The sequence below is a fragment of the Hyla sarda genome, chromosome 3 (genome assembly GCF_029499605.1).
Source record: "Hyla sarda isolate aHylSar1 chromosome 3, aHylSar1.hap1, whole genome shotgun sequence".
NCBI lineage: Eukaryota > Metazoa > Chordata > Amphibia > Anura > Hylidae > Hyla > Hyla sarda.
Window position 1 is genome coordinate 188,185,403 of NC_079191.1, and position 16,219 is coordinate 188,201,621.

Consider the following 16,219-nt stretch of genomic DNA (forward strand, 5'->3'; position numbering starts at 1 on the left):
AAATATTATGTTAATGATCCCCTACGGCGAACGGCGTAAACGTAAAAAAAAAAATAAGTTAAAGTTACAAATTTCTGCTTTTTGGTCACATCAAACTGCAAAAAAAAAATTTTTATAAAAAGGGATCAAAAGGTCACATATACACAAATCTGCTACCAAAACAAACTACCGATCATGGCACAAAAAAATTAGCCCATACACATCCCTGAATACGGAAAAATAAGAAAGTTAGAGGTGGTCAAAATAGGGCAATTTTAAACGTACTGATTTTGTAAAAAAAAAAAAATAATAAAAAAAAAAAAAAGTTTCAGATTTTTTAAAAGCAGTACAGTAATAGAAATGTATGTAACCATGGGTATCATTTTAATCGTATTGACCCAATGAATAAAGAAAACATGTATTTTTTGCCGTAAAGTGTACAGCGCGAAAACGAAACCCCCCAAATTTGCTAAATTATGATTTGGGTTTAAATTTCCTTACACAAAATTTTTTGGGTGGTTTACCATACATTTTAGGGTAAAATGAGTGATGTCATTACAAAGTACAGCTGGTCACGCAAAAAAACAAGCACTCATATGGGTCTGGGAATGGAAATATAAGAATTATGAATTTTAGAAGGCAAGGAGGAAAAAACAAAAACGCAAAAATAAAATTGGCTTCTTAAGGTGAAAATGGGCCTTGAGGGGGTTAAAGCAGACGTGTCAGCATGAAAACGTGTAATTAGTCATTACAATGGCAGGCATACTTTTTATTTTTAATCTAAAGTATTAATGCCAGAAATACCATGACTGCCGTTTTACCGCATTAGCGGAGATTCATCTGCTATACTAGAGCTTCCCTGATGGCAGATAAGGGGCCTATGTGCTGGGACCTGTGTGTCAATCACACAGCGGTCCCAGCGCTGATATACAGATAATAGGTGTTGCAGCTGCAGGGCATAGCCACGCCTATCCGACTGTTGCTGACCATAATATCAAGCATTTTTAAGCTGGATCAAAGCTGCTAGAAAGCAGCAAAAGATATACCTTAGTTGTAATTAACAACTTTGTCAACCTGGGATTGGTTTATGGGAGCGAAAATTTGTGACAGTTGTGCTTTAACCTCTTGGGGACGCCTGTATCCCCAATCCTTAAGGACTCAGGACATACCTGTACTCCCTGGTCCAGTTTAACGGGTTTAACCTCTTAAAGACCAAGGACATATGAGTACGTCCTTGGTCCCGCTCCCGTGATATAACGCGGGGTCCCGCGGTGACCCCGCATCATATCACGGCGGGCCCAGCGTCATAGTGAAGCCGGGACCGGCCGCTAATAGCACGCGGCACTGATCGCGGTCCTGCGCGCTATTAACCCTTTAGCCGCGCGCTCAAAGCTGAGCCACGCGGCTAAAAGTGAAAGTAAAAAGTGCCGGTTAGCTCAGTGGGCTGTTCGGGATAGCTGCGGCGAAATCACGGCATCCCGAACAGCTTACAGGACAGCCGGAGGGTCCCTACCTGCCTCCTCGCTGTCCGATCGCTGAATGACTGCTCAGTGCCTGAGATCCAGGCATGAGCAGTCAAGCGGCAGAATCATCGATCACAGGTTTCCTATGAGAAACCAGTGATTAATATAAAAGATCAGTGTGTGCAGTGTTATAGGTCCCTATGGGAGCTATAACACTGCAAAAAAAAGTGAATAAAGATCATTTAACCTCTTCCCTATTAAAAGTTTGAATCACCCCCCCTTTCCCATAAAAAAAAAAAAAAAAAAAGTGTAAATAAAAATTACATATATGGTATCGCCGCGTGCGGAAATGTCTGAGTTATAAAAATATATTTTTAATTAAACCGCTTGGTCAATGGCGTGCGCGAAAAAAAATTCCAAAGTCCAAAATAGTGCATTTTTGGTCACTTTTTATATCATGAAAAAATGAATAAAAAGCGATCAATAAGTCCTATCAATGCAAAAATGGTACCGTTAAAAACTTGAGATCACGGCACAAAAAATGAGCCCTAATACTGTCCCGTACGCGGAAAAATAAAAAAGTTTTATAGGGGTCAGAATATGACTATTTTAAACATATTAATTTTCATGCATGAAGTTATGATTTTTTCCAGAAGTACGACAAAATCAAACCTATATTAGTAGGGTATCATTTTAATCGTATGAACCTACAAAATAAAGATAAGGTGTCATTTTTACCGAAAAATTTACTACGTAGAAACGGTTTTTTTTTTCAATTTTGTCTCACAATGATTTTTTTTCCCGTTTCACCGTAGATTTTTGGGCAAAATGACTAATGTCATTACGAAGTAGAATTGGTGGCGCAAAAAATAAGCAATCATATGGATTTTTAGGTGCAAAATTGAAAGAGTTATGAATTTTTAAAGGCAAGGAGCAAAAAACAAAAGTGCAAAAACGGAAAAACCCCTTAAGGGGTTAAACCTGGAGAATGGTTTAAACCCAGTGGGTCCCGGTTGCTATGGGCAGCCAGTACCCACGGCTGATGCCAGGCACGGCCGATTGGGCCGCTGCCTGACATTAACCCTTTAGACGCCACGATCAAAGTTGTCCTCTTGACAAAGCTACGCAAGTAGCAAAACACGTCGAGGGGGGCTGAGATTTAGAGTTTGTTATATAATGATTTCTCTTTACTGCCTGCCTGCCTGTGGTATACTGCAGATACCCACGGTGGTGCATCACTTATACTACTATGAGGTCTGTAGATCCATATTCTGATAAACAGTTACATGCATGGAGAAGTTAGCACATAATTTTTAGCCCTTTCTGTTGTTTGTGGTGTCAAATTTGAAGTAATAAAGTTTTGGGATATATGGGAAATTAAGGGTTTCAGTAGATCACTCCTCTGTGAGTGATCTATAAGTCACGATACTCCGGCCCCGTGGTCGTCACGCTACACACTCAAAGCCTCCAGCGCTGCGGAGAGCTCACAAACGTGGGTGCGCAATGACAGATTGCAGGGGTCCCCAGTGGCGGGATAAGATGTATTAGGGCCAGAGTACCCCTTTAAGAATAATGTAGAGGAATCAGTCACAAATTGAAATTATGTTGGGCTGGATATTTCAACAAGACAATAACCCAAAACAGTGCTCAAAATCTACTCTGGCATTTATGTAGAGGAACAAGTACAATGTTCTGGAATGGCCATCTCAGTCCCCAGACCAGAATATCATTGAAAATCTGTGAAGTGATTTAAAGGAGTACCCTGGTGGAAATTTTTTTTTTTTAAATCAACTGTTGCCAGAAAGTTAAACAATTTGTAAATTAAAAATCGTAATCCTTCCAGTACTTATCAGCTGCTGTATACTACGTTAAAAGTTTTGTAGTTCTTTCCAGTCTGACCACAGTGCTCTCTGCTGTCAGTGTCAGGAACTGTCCAGACTTGCTAAGGGGATTTGCTTCTACTTTGGACAGTTCCTTACACGGACAGATGTATCAGCAAAGAGCACTTTGGTCAGACTGGAAAAAAACTACACAACTTCCTCTGGAGCATAAAGCAGCTGATAAGTACTGGGAGGATTAGGTTTGTTAAATAGAAGTAATTTACAAATCTGTATAACTTTTTGACACCAGTGGATTTGAATACATTTGTTTTCCACCGGAGTACCCCTTTAAAGTGGGCTGTCCATGCTTGGCAACCATTAAATCTACCTGAACTGGAGCTGGAAGGAGGAGGTCCAAAATCCCTTCATCCAGAATCCAGACTCTCCTTACAGGCTATAGGAAGCATTTAGAGGCCATCATTTCTGCTAAATGAGGCTCATCTAAATATTAATGTAATGTTTCTGTTGGGGTGCCCACGTTTATTAACCTGTCTACAGATTGCACATTTTCTGTTTCTCCAGTAAACCTCCTTTCACTACTAAAATATTACTGTGTCTTTCAGATATTTGACCGCTCAAAATGAATTTGCTGATCTGAACACCCAATTATTTATAAATGAAAATCATGGAAATTGTCAGGGATGCCTAAACTGTTGCATATGACTGTAGATGAAGGATAGCCTTATGCCTATCCCATGCATTCTTAAACTTCTTTAGCAACAATAATTTTTTGTCCCCACCATTGATCGGTGTCCATTATGAGTCAATGGAACCCATTTGGATGTATTAGGACCTGTTATAAAAGTTGATCGGTCATGGCTTTTATTATTAATAATTAAGCCCAAATTGTTTTAATGGATTAATATATAGATTTTTAGAGTGATTAGTATGATTATATAGAGTTGTTGGTGGTAGTTGTTGGTTAGAGGTGTTGGTTTTTATGATATATATATATATATATATATATATATATATATATATATATATATATATATATATATATATTTTTTTTTTTTAGAAAAATACAGCATTACCTACAAAGTTTTTTATCTTTCATTTATAATGCAAAAGTTTGCTTGTTTCAGATTGTATATTCTTGTGATTATAATTATTTTACTTTTATTGCCTTTCATGATTATTTTCTATTCTATCTGAACACTCAGCTATATTTTATTTTTATAATGCAGGGATCCAGAGATATGGCGTTTGGCATGCTTGAAAGTCTGGGGTCGAAGCTGTGTGAAGCTGGTACCATATATTACTTGGAGGCAGATGTTTCTAGAAAGGCCAAGGGTCCGGTTTGATGGTATGTGTTTGGTTTCAGCTTAGTAATCTAGATTTGTTGTGCCAACTTTAAATGTGCACATTGAATTAGTTTTCATTTACTTTTGTTTAATGGAGCCACTTGTGATCAACTTTATCTACCATATTATATTGTTAAAGTGGTATTCCGGGCAAAATCATTTTATCCCCTATCCAAAGCATAGGGGATAAGATGTCTGATCACGGGGGGCCCGCCGCTGGGACCCCGCGCGATCTCCCTGCAGCACCTGTATTCTATGCGGGAGCTGCGTCTCCAGTTTCGAAAACCTTGACGTCACTCTACGCCCCCTCCATTCATGTCTATGGGAGGGGGCGTGGTAGCTGTGCTTTGGATAGGGGATAACATGTTTTTGCCAGGAATACCCCTTTAATGTTGTGGCATTCTTGTTAGCTCAAGCCTACTATGCATGTAGCTTCTGGGCCCCAATGCAAAATCTGCAACAGGGCCCCTATATGCCAAATATAATACTGGTGTCTTATGGGGAAGATGTGCTATGGGGCCCCCTTAGACACCAGGGCCCCGGTGCGACTGCTACCTCGATAGCTACACCCCTGCTTCTACAGTATTTAGCTATCGTCCAGCTCCCCCCCCCCTCCCCCCCAGTAAACGTGCACACTGATATTATACCAGTATCTACATTTATTTCAGTAGTAAGTAAGCATTAGTGGTTGTCTTGTACTTCTGACAGTCCATGTTTTCCAGAAAAATAAAGTATTATACAATACTGTTTCCTGGCTTAGTGGGGGGGGGGGGGGGGATAAATAAATACTTACTGCTTTTAAAGGAAAACTGTCACCCGTTAACCCACACTAAACACAATACACCGGGTTATAGTGCTGGTGAACAGGAGACTGATGTGGGCTATCTGAATAATATACATGCCTGCAGTCCGGTGCCCGGTCCTCTTCTTTCTGTGTTGAATTGTGTGCTGGAGGTGGGCCCGCCGGCTGGATTTGAGTGTTCATGGTCGCTGGTTATGTGAGTGCTCAGTAGGCACAAGCGCTCATGTGACCAAAGAACATGAATACTCAAATCAAGGCGGCGGGCCCACCTCCAGCGATCAATTCAGTGCAGCAACATGAGAATCTTCAGAGGGACCGGGCGCGAACTGCAGGTAACTATATTATTCAGAGAGCCTGCATCGGTCTCCTGTTCACCTGGACTATAACCCAGTGTATTGTGTTTAGTGTGGGTGAACAGGTGACCATTTTCCTTTAAGCTGAACTGTGATTGGTTGTTATGGGCAAAACCAGACAGTATATTATAAAAGTATACATTGATTCCTGCCCAATGTTCTCAATGATGGTTGTCTTTTTTAGTAACAATCCTAGGCCCTTTTTCTGGAAAATCAGCACTCCAAAATGTCTTGCTGGACTTGTGTTGATGCAAGCAGCCAACAAATGGCAGACCTGCTGTGTAAAGCATACTGATGGACAGAGCTACAATAAGAATGTAGTTTCGCATCTATTTACTATATTTACACAGTGTGGCTTATCTGCAGTCATGTCAGGTCTTTGCTCTGTATTAAGACCACATAGTAGCTCCAATAGAGAAATGTGCAACAGGTAATAGGTGTGCATTAGTGTTCAGAATTTCTTCTTCAAATAGCACAGACCTGACTGTATATACATGTTGATCCTGCACATGTTCAAAATGAGCACAGACCGCTGTGTAAAAAATGAGCCTCTACACAGCTCCATAATGGAACACTAAAAAAAAAGTGGGTCAGAATATAGAGATTTAAAGTAATTTGTTTTTCTTTTAAGTTCAAACTTTTTTAAAAGTAGTACAACATGATGAAAACTATACAAATTGGGTATCTCTATGATGATACCGACCTGACAAAGATAACATGTACATTTTAATGTACAGTAAATGGTGTAAAAAAGCAGCCCTCATATGGCTCTGTAGTTGAAAAAAATGTAGTTATGGCTAGTAAATGAAAACCTAAAGCAATTTTAACCCCTCAGAATCCGTGATCAATACATATCACAGCATCTGCAGCATCCTGGTCATTAAAATGGATTATCGGATCGCCCGCAGCGCTGCTGCGGTGATCCGATCATCCAGCACGGCAGACGGAGGTCCCCTCACCTGGCTCCGCTGCCTTCCCGGCGTCTTCTGCTCTGATCTGCCTTCCCGCACACCAGAGCAGAAGATGACCGATAACACTGATCAGTGCTATGTCCTATACATAGCATTGAACAGTATTAGCAATTGAATGATTGCTATAAATAGTCCCCTATGGGGACTATTAAAGTGTAAAAATAAAAGTAAAAAAATAAAATGTGAAAAAAACCCTCCCCCAATAAAACATAAATTGTCCCATTTTCCCTATTTCACCCCCAAAAAGTGTTAAAAAAATATTTTATATACATATTTTGTATCGCCGCATGTGTAAATATCTGAACTATTAAAATAAAATGTTAATGATACCGTACGTGAACGTAAAAAAAAAAAAAAAAGTCCAAAATAGCTGCTTTTTTTTTTTATAACATTTGATTCCCAAAAAATTAATAAAAAAATGGATTCAAAGTTTTATATAAGCAAATATGGTATCAATAAAAAGTACAGATCACGGCGCAAAAAATGAGCCCTCATACCACCGCTTATGCGGAAAAATGAAAAAGTTATAGATCTTCAAAAAAGGGGGGTTTTAAACGTACTAATTTGGTTAAAAAGTTGCAATTTTTTTTAAGCGCAACAGTAATAGAAAAGTATGTTATCATTGGTATCATTTTAATCATATTGACCCAAAGAATAAAGAACACACGTCATTTTTACCGTAAATTGTACGGCGTGAAAACGAAACCTTCCAAAATTAGCAAAATTGCGGTTTTCTTTTTAATTTCACCACACAAATAGTATTTTTTGGGTTGTGCCATACATTTTATGCTAAAGTGAGGGATGGCATTACAACGGACAACTGGTCGCGCAAAAAAACAAGCCCTCATACTAGTCTGTGGATGAAAATATAAAAGAGTTATGATTTTTTGAAGGCGAGGAGAAAAAAACAAAAACGCTAAAATAAAATTGTGTCCTTAAGGCCAAAATGGGCTGCGTCTAAGGGGTTAACTTATGCCCTATCCAAAGGATCCCAGCGGTCGGACCCCCCCCCCCTGCTATCTTCTGCACTGCACCCCGACCAGAAGGGAGCATGCCGACCCCTGCACGATTCGGTGACCGACATGCCACCTCCATGGATCTCTCTGGTAGGGCCAGAGAAACAGCATTCGGGTATCTCCCATAGAGATACATGGAGGGGGCATGTCCTTTTGGATAGGGGAGTAAGTTTTACTGCACCACAGTACTCATCATTTCAGTACTGATTTAAATGATGAACTAGTTGGAGTTTTTATTTATTTTTAAAACTGTTGCTGATTTGTGAAATATTTGTTTACAGGTGTGTATATTAGCAAGACAACATATATCCGCCAAGGAGAGCAGTCTTTGGATGGTTTTTACCGAGCTTGGCATCAAGTAGAATATTACAGGTACTTTTCTCTGTGACATTTTTATTTAATTATTCATTTATTTTATTTGTTGTTAACCTAATGTCTCCCTCCTTTAATCTATTTACCTGTGAATATATATTCTATAGGTATATGAGATTTTTCCCTGATGGCCACATTATTATGCTTACCACCCCAGAGGAGCCCCAAACAATTGTACCTCGCTTAAGGACAAATAATTCACGGTAAGTTTTATTGCACATTTTATAACAACTCTTTGTTCCCATTTGTTTTAGAATCTCTGCTGCATATTTCTTTTGTTTATGAAGGCAAAAGTAGTGCTGTATACATTACTGTTTCTCCCATTAAAACAATGGAACACAAATGTATAGATTTTTAGAACTCATGCAATTTAATATAGCTCAATTTCCAGGAATATAAGAAAATAAATATGCCAGACATTTAAATTTACCTGCCATTAAGGGGTATTCCAGGATTTTTTTTTATTTGACTATGCTACAGAGGCTGTAAAGTTAGTGTAGTTCATAATATAGTATCTGTGTGTGAATTCTCACAATTCTTCTGTGATTTTCACTCCAATATTTATTTTTACCAGCATACAAAATGACTGTTGTCTCAGATTTTTCCCAGCTTGCAATGCGGCCAAGACCTGACTCACTAGTCAGCTGATGACAGGGAGCCTGTCTGCTTCAATGGGTGGAGCGATCGCTTGGCGGGGGAGAGATCAATCTGCAACAGCTGTAGGCACCCTGATTGAAAACCACACTGATTTGAATGAATGCAGCTCATTTATGTTTCAGTGGGGGGGGGGGGGGGGGGGGGGCTGATGTGTGGGAGGGAGGAGGATGGAATTGTGGGATTTGTAGTCAAAAAAAGAAAAGTCAAACAGGAAATACCAGTTCACAAACAGCTAGCCACAGTGTTCTGGTAATCTCACAACAAAGCCATTTAGCCCCAAGACAAGCGCAGATCCTTCCTAAGCATGTCCATTACTGTCTGCCAGTTAAGTACTAAAATCACCTTATGGTGGATAACCCCTTTAACAAAAACTTTTGATATAATGTAAATAATACTGTTATATGTAGATTTGTAATATAAATTAATTAAAACAGTTATACATATTTTTGGGTGAAAAAATTCTGTCCATGCAGCTATTGCCTGTGTGTGTCTGTGAGGAGACCAAATACAGAATGTGTGGAAGGGACAAGCAGGGCTCTGTGCAGGCTCATGGTTTGTCAATCATTGTGCTGTGTAAGCCAGGAGCGTGTCATAGAGCCTCAGTGTACGGAGCCCTGCTTGCCCTCAGACGCGCAGAGCCCCGCTTGCCCTCAGACGCGCAGAGCCCCGCTTGCCCTCAGACGCGCAGAGCCCCGCTTGCCCTCAGACGCGCAGAGCCCCGCTTGCCCTCAGACGCGCAGAGCCCCGCTTGCCCTCAGACGCGCAGAGCCCCGCTTGCCCTCAGACGCGCAGAGCCCCGCTTGCCCTCAGACGCGCAGAGCCCCGCTTGCCCTCAGACGCGCAGAGCCCCGCTTGCCCTTCCACACTTCCTGTGTTTGGACTCCTCACAGAGACACACAGACAATAGCTGTGGGGACAAAAATATACACACTTTTAACCAATGTATATTACAAATAATGGTATTATCTACATTAAATAAAAGTTTTTGTTAACGACAGGCACACTTTAAAGTTATATCAGTCAATTGGATCTGTCAGTGTCTGCTGATCCATAGTTCTATGTAAGTAACAGCTCTACTACCAATGTATCTGATATATTAATTTCAGTATAACGGACTGGATGAGGTTGTTTGTTCAGGGACCACGTTGATTTTACTTTTTCTGTAGGAGCCACAACACGAAATAAGCTCAAAATAGCTGAAAAGCTGGTAACTTGAACCATCGACCCTTTATCAGCAGTTGATATGTGTATATTTTTATCTCGTAACGCCCCCAGCAAACCTTTAGCAAGCAAGTTTTTTGCGCAATTAGGACCAGGCTTCCAGCATCTAAAACAACAAACTGGAGTCTCCTGCCGCCGCTCCCTCTGTGCCCTATAATTGCTGCTCCAGTCCTCTGCTATTGATTTCTTCCTGGTTGCCTGTGATCAATGCATCACACTGCTGATCAGCAAATGGCTGGCTACAGCGATGTACTGCTTTGGCTAGTGATGGGCTGAGTGGTAGTGTTTTGCATTGAGCCAGCAGTTCAGTCCATTTTGTTGTTTTAGATGCTAGCAGCCCAGACATAATGGCACAAAAAACTTCTGAACTAGAATTTTCCTTTAAATGGCAGCCATTCAGATGTATGTCTGTATTATACATAGATGGCTTGTGTTCCCCCAGAATGTGAGCGTTAATATTTTCCTGGCTCATAGAAAGGTTTTCTCTATGAGACTGCTTTCTTTATGAAGTGCCATGTTGGTTTATACTGCCTTATCTTCAAAGTTTGTAGCCCTGTACATCAGCAAGAAATTTTCATATTCTTTAGATATATTTTTTTTCATTCCACAGAACCGATGCAATGTTGCTTGGCCATTATCGTCTGTCACAGGATACAGATAACCAAACCAAAGTTTTTGCAGTAATAACAAACAAGAAGGAGGAGGTATATGTTTTTATCGACTATAAAATAGGATTGTTATAAGATTCAAATGATGTCATCAAAAAAGAAGACTAAAACAATTATGTGAAAATGTCAACCTTTTAGGAAGTTTTGCGACAAATTTTGGAAATTCCTCTTGTGCTGTAGTTTCTTAACTTTCCACTCCTTTCTCACTGTCACAGTGAGTAACATTTGTTGTTCATTGATTTGTAGCAAAACATGTATATACACGTCAGTGGAAAGAGTATTTTAGCAAGTTCGTGTGTAGCTGAAGAGTCAAAGGACATATTTAAGTGTAAAGTAGATACTTGACTTCTCATATGTTTTACTTGGTGGGATTTGAACCCAGCACCCCAGTGCTAACCATTAAGCCACCAATAACATGAGTGGGTGTCTATAACCCACTGTGTTTTGTGGAAACCTGACATTTTATGTTGTATTTTATGGGTGTTTTTGCCTGCACATTTTTTGTTAAAAAAAAAAAAAAAAACAGCCAGATGTTTGCTCAAAGTCTATGCATATACATATGCAGAGGAAATGTGGTGCATTTTTCAGAGGCCTCTTTAAAAATAAAAGAGCCATCTGGTTCCTATATGCAACTCCTCCACTTTTCCTCTGCACAGGATTTGATAAACCAGAAGCTAATAACTATTGGAAGGATTAATATTTTTTCATAGAAGTAATTTACAAATGTTTAACTTTCCGGAGCCAGTTGATATATAAAAAAAAGGTTTTGCCTGGAATACCCCTTTAATGGACTGAGTACAACGTGAGCTGAGAGTCAAGGCATACAGTGTATATTCCTGCGCTGATCTGCCCAAAATGGACCACTAAAAAATTTGATTCAGGCAAATCCAACTTTTTTTCCCTCAATTTTGTCTTCCATTTATTCACTTATCTCTAACCAGTACATTTTTCCCAGTTTTACACAAAAACTGACAGACATAGCGCTGTAATTCAGATGTAAGTGTTTGGATTCTAAAAACTTAGCATGCACCTTTTTAAGCTCTTACATTTCATATTCTATTCAATGTAGAAATCAGCAGAGTTCCAAAAGTATCGCTATTTCCGTCGAGCCCCAGTGCAGGAAACAGAGCGTAGCTTTCACCTAGGACTCCAGCTATGCTCATCTGGTCGCTACAAATTCAACAAGCTGGTTTGGATTCATCATTCTTGTCATATCACTTACAAGTAAGTTGATGAAAAAAAAATATTTAAATGGGCACTATCATTAAAACAAATTTTTGCCCAGACCACCAAATTTTTGTCCAGACAACATTTCCCGCTATCTCTTGCACAGACTTTGGACTCCTGCTAGCCTGGCAGAAGTCCAAAATCTTTTTGCAGCCTGAGTTGCAGCCTTAGCCAATTATAGCTATTGCAATTGCTTTCATTAGAAAATTTTCCATATTTAATACTGAAATAGCCAGTCAAACAACTGGTCCTGCTGTGTCCATGCATCATCACCTATGTCATGGACCCACTTCCTTGATTGACAGTTGTGAGCGCAGGGCTCACAGCTGGAGGAAAAATCCTCCCACTGTCAGCTTGTGTCCCGCTACTGCCAGTGAGGACAAGCTGGGAGTTGTAGTTTTGCTAATGCTACGGGAGATGTGAGCAGACAGCATACTGAGGGAGGGGGCGGAGATCTGCACAGTGAGGCCACGCCCCCTCCCTTTGAGGGGAATTCAGACTAGTGAGCTAAATTAAGTGTGATAAAAAAAATTAATAAAGGTGCTAGACACATAAAAATTAGATGTACGTGGTCAGGATTAGGTACTGAGTGATATATTTAAAAAAATATATTTTGTTGGATCTGACGGGTACGCTTTAAATATATTTAAAGTGGTACTACAGGGATAAGTGTTTGATCCCAGTTATCTCCAGTACTGCACTAGACTGTCCCTGTGCAAGGTTAACACGCTTCTTCAATGTATCTCTATGGCTGTCCCTGCCCCTTTAAAGTTTTGAGGTATCTACATTGTAAATAGTCCACATAGCACGGTGGATACAGTCAGAAGCTGCTAACTTCTTCAGAGGCTAATGAAATGTACCTTTGTCTAAGGCCCGCACATCTTATTGGTTGTCAGTTTTCAGTTGCAGAATATGTGCTGTATTTAAATGGCCACATGCAATCTGAAGTATTAAAATGCCTTTCCGTTAAACTGTTACTGAGTCCTTGATTGCTTCTTTTGCAGGTCCTCTGGGGAGACAGCTGTCACAACATTTGACATTGATAAAATGTACACGCCACTGTCTTTTGCTCGTGTGAAGAGTTTTACTGCTGTATCTGAGAGACCTCTGTAAGGTCTTTCTTATTTCTTGCATGGTACCTACTGATGAAGGCATAGCAATGGATCACTCAGCATATATTTGTGGAGTTCTGCTGCAGATAATCGGGAGCTTGTTCTTGGGGCATGAAGGGCACATTTGGGTTTGTAAGGTTGATATTTTACTTTAAACATGGGTAATTTTACAAGATAATTGAATACTTGACTCTGTTTGCCTCTCATTTCTTTTCTATACTTATCCTCTTCCCCAGTTATCCTACAGAGTTTATAGGAATCTTGTCAGCAATGCTGCATCGATGGAACCCTGACTACACCCAGCTTAGTGATTTTTGCTGAACCTCTAATCAATTGACATTACCACCTCACAAAATCACACTTCTAAATAAGAATATAAAAAGTTTTTGTAGATAAATATACGTTTGAAGACAAAAAATTATGTTAAATATGGTGGAGGCCATTATCTAGTGCTGTCATTTTATAGAAGCACTGTTAATGTGAGATTTGTGCAATATTTATAATTTCACTAGAAAAATGACAGGACAAAACAATCATGGGATTTTATATATTTTTATTTTTGAATAGAATAGAATCTTGATGTTAAGTGTAAAGTGTCTTTTACTGAAGGCATATCTTTCTTTTTATGTGGGCAGCTATGCATAGCATAGGGGGATGTGTACAGAGATGATCTTGCTTTAAAATGTGCAATGTTGATTCTTCAAATAAACATACTTTGCTTGTTTTAAAGAGAAACATTATATGGGCATTGCATGTTTCCTTAAAGGTATGTGCATCTTTGAACACCGTTGTTCACGCATCAGAATTTGAGTAACTCGTAAATTCATTGCATCACTTATCTTGGCCTGACCCTTAGAGCCTTTATAATAATCCAGAACTGCATTCACAGTTCTGCCATCTTCCATGGAGAAATCTCACAACATTTTGTCTTTGGCCCACTGTCTGCACAGAGCTTATATTATGGCAAGTATAGTTCCTAAAACCAAAATCCACACAGAAATCTAATTTTTGAAACCTCAAAATATTGCTGTATTCGATGTTGGCTATGCTGATGGGGTCTTTTATGACACAGTCAGCGGCACTGTGAATGGAGCTTTTTAAAGGGGTACTCCGCTGCTCAGCGTTTGGAAAGAACAAACCGTTCCGAACACTGGAGCCGGCGCCGGCAGCTCGTGACGTCATAGCCCCGCCACCCTCGCAACGTCACGCCCCACCCCCTCAATGCAAGTCTATGGGAGGGGGAATGACAGCCGTCACGCCCCCTCCCATAGACTTGCATTGAGGGGGCGGGGTGTGACATAATGAGGGGGCGGGGATATGACGTCACGAGCTGCCAGCTCCAGCGTTCAGAACAGTTTGTTCTAAACACTGAGCAGCGGAGTACCCCTTTAAAGCTCTCTGTACGCGTGTATTGGCTCATCTGTTTTGGCTTCTCCATTGTTGGGGAAACAAGTCAGATGAGTCTAATTCAAAGAGTGTTCTTCTGTGTTCAGGTTTTGTAATGCAGTTTTTAAAGCTAAAACCAGGCGTGGATCATAATGGCATAATACTAGATGTGTTTAGAAATTGCAGCAGCAATAATCAGTTGAAATCACGCCTGCATGTGGTGAAGAATGGGCATACTATTTAGCTGGTATTTACTGGCAAAATCATACAGCCATAGGCCACGGCATGTAGGCATGGCTGTATCCACATATGGCTAACTTAACACATATGTGAACTCTTAAAAGACTCCTACTTTTTTTTTTTTCTTTTTTTTTTGTCCAGATCGTTACCATCTTGTCTGCATGGACCAGAACAGTAAACCAATGTCCCAGATTTAACAGCCGGTCTTAAGAAAAAAAACTTGTCTGGTGTTCTAATAGCAACCATAAATACCAAAAAGTCACTACTATTTTTTAACTATAGAAATAAAGGTTAAGTTTTATAATTATAAGGTGGTCTTTAGTCAGGATTAGGGTATGTTCACACTATGGAATTCTGCGAGACCCGTTCACACTGCGGAATTTCGGCGGCGGACAATTCCACCGCTGAAATTTTTCCGCGCTAAGAATGAACATGTTCATTCTTTGCGCGGAAGTCCGTGAGCACTGCATAGCCGTCAATGGGGATGGCGCAGTGCCGCATGGTCCTACCGCCGCCGGCTGCCAGTCTGAATCTCCGCTCGCTGAATTCAGCGAGCAGAGATTCCGTTCACACACTGTAGTGTGAACATACCCTGATTCCTGAGGGGATTTATCCCCAAGGAGTGTGTTCCTAATAGCAACCAATCACGGCTCAGCTTTTTTTTTATCAGAGCAATTTGAGAAATAAAAGCTGAGCTGTAACTGGTTGCTATAGGCAAAACTAGACTGGCTTCTGAGACCTATTAATGAATCTGAGCCATTTGTCTTTACAGCTTTGTTTAAATTTAAAGTGTGTACGATATTTGACTTATGATATATAATTCCAAGCCAACTACCACTCTCATTATTAGTCTTCTAGAAATACTGTTGGAGAGTGTTTTTATAGTCCCTTGTATGTCTCAGGAAAAGATCATGTTAGTGTTATGAAAATTATACTGAATACATAAAAGGCAACCAGTGCTCTACACTGTTAGCTTATATTACTTTTCCATATGTGTAATGATAGCTGTTCACCATGAATGAAATGAGGCCTAGAAGCCTGTAATGTATGAGCAAGGTATGCACACAATGGGGCAGATTTACTAATGAAAATTCTGGCTCATTTATGCCATAAAACTGGTACACATGCTACGTATCACATTTATAGTTTTTAGACCCTATTACTCCTGTGTCTGACAAAGGAGTGTGGCCTTTAAAAAAAGAAAAGAAGACTATGGTAAAAGGAGGTATAGGTTTGAATTCTGGCGCAAATAAAGCCAGCTAATAAGTAGTGTAAACGTAGACTAGACCAGGCGTAGGCAGCCTTCGACACTGCAGATGTTTTGGACTACATCTCCCATGATGCTCTTACAGCCAAAATGCTGACAAAGCATCATGGAAGATGTAGTTCAAAACATCTGCAGTGTCGAAGGCTGCCTACGCCTGGTCTAGACAGTCAGAAGATTAGCCAAATTTATCAAATAGCCTGACCAACTGTGATAAATCTGGCATTCTTAGACCGTCTATTGCCAGTTTATGCTGTCCAAGAATTGAAGAATCTACCCCAATATGTGGTAATTGTTTACATGT

The 16,219-nt window shown here is 40.1% G+C and overlaps 1 protein-coding gene across 1 annotated transcript in view; it reads left to right on the forward strand.

Moving 5' to 3' along the window:
- The window catches only part of FBXO9 (F-box protein 9), a 53,763-nt gene extending 40,003 nt beyond the window's left edge, over positions 1-13,760 (forward strand). Inside the window, exons 8-13 of the mRNA XM_056565730.1 lie at positions 4,510-4,628; positions 8,050-8,140; positions 8,248-8,343; positions 10,629-10,722; positions 11,756-11,910; positions 12,918-13,760. Coding sequence (XP_056421705.1) covers positions 4,510-4,628; positions 8,050-8,140; positions 8,248-8,343; positions 10,629-10,722; positions 11,756-11,910; positions 12,918-13,026 — 664 coding nt within the window. The 3' untranslated portion in view covers positions 13,027-13,760. The remainder of the gene's footprint in view (positions 1-4,509; positions 4,629-8,049; positions 8,141-8,247; positions 8,344-10,628; positions 10,723-11,755; positions 11,911-12,917) is intronic.
- The last annotated feature ends 2,459 nt before the right edge of the window (positions 13,761-16,219 follow it).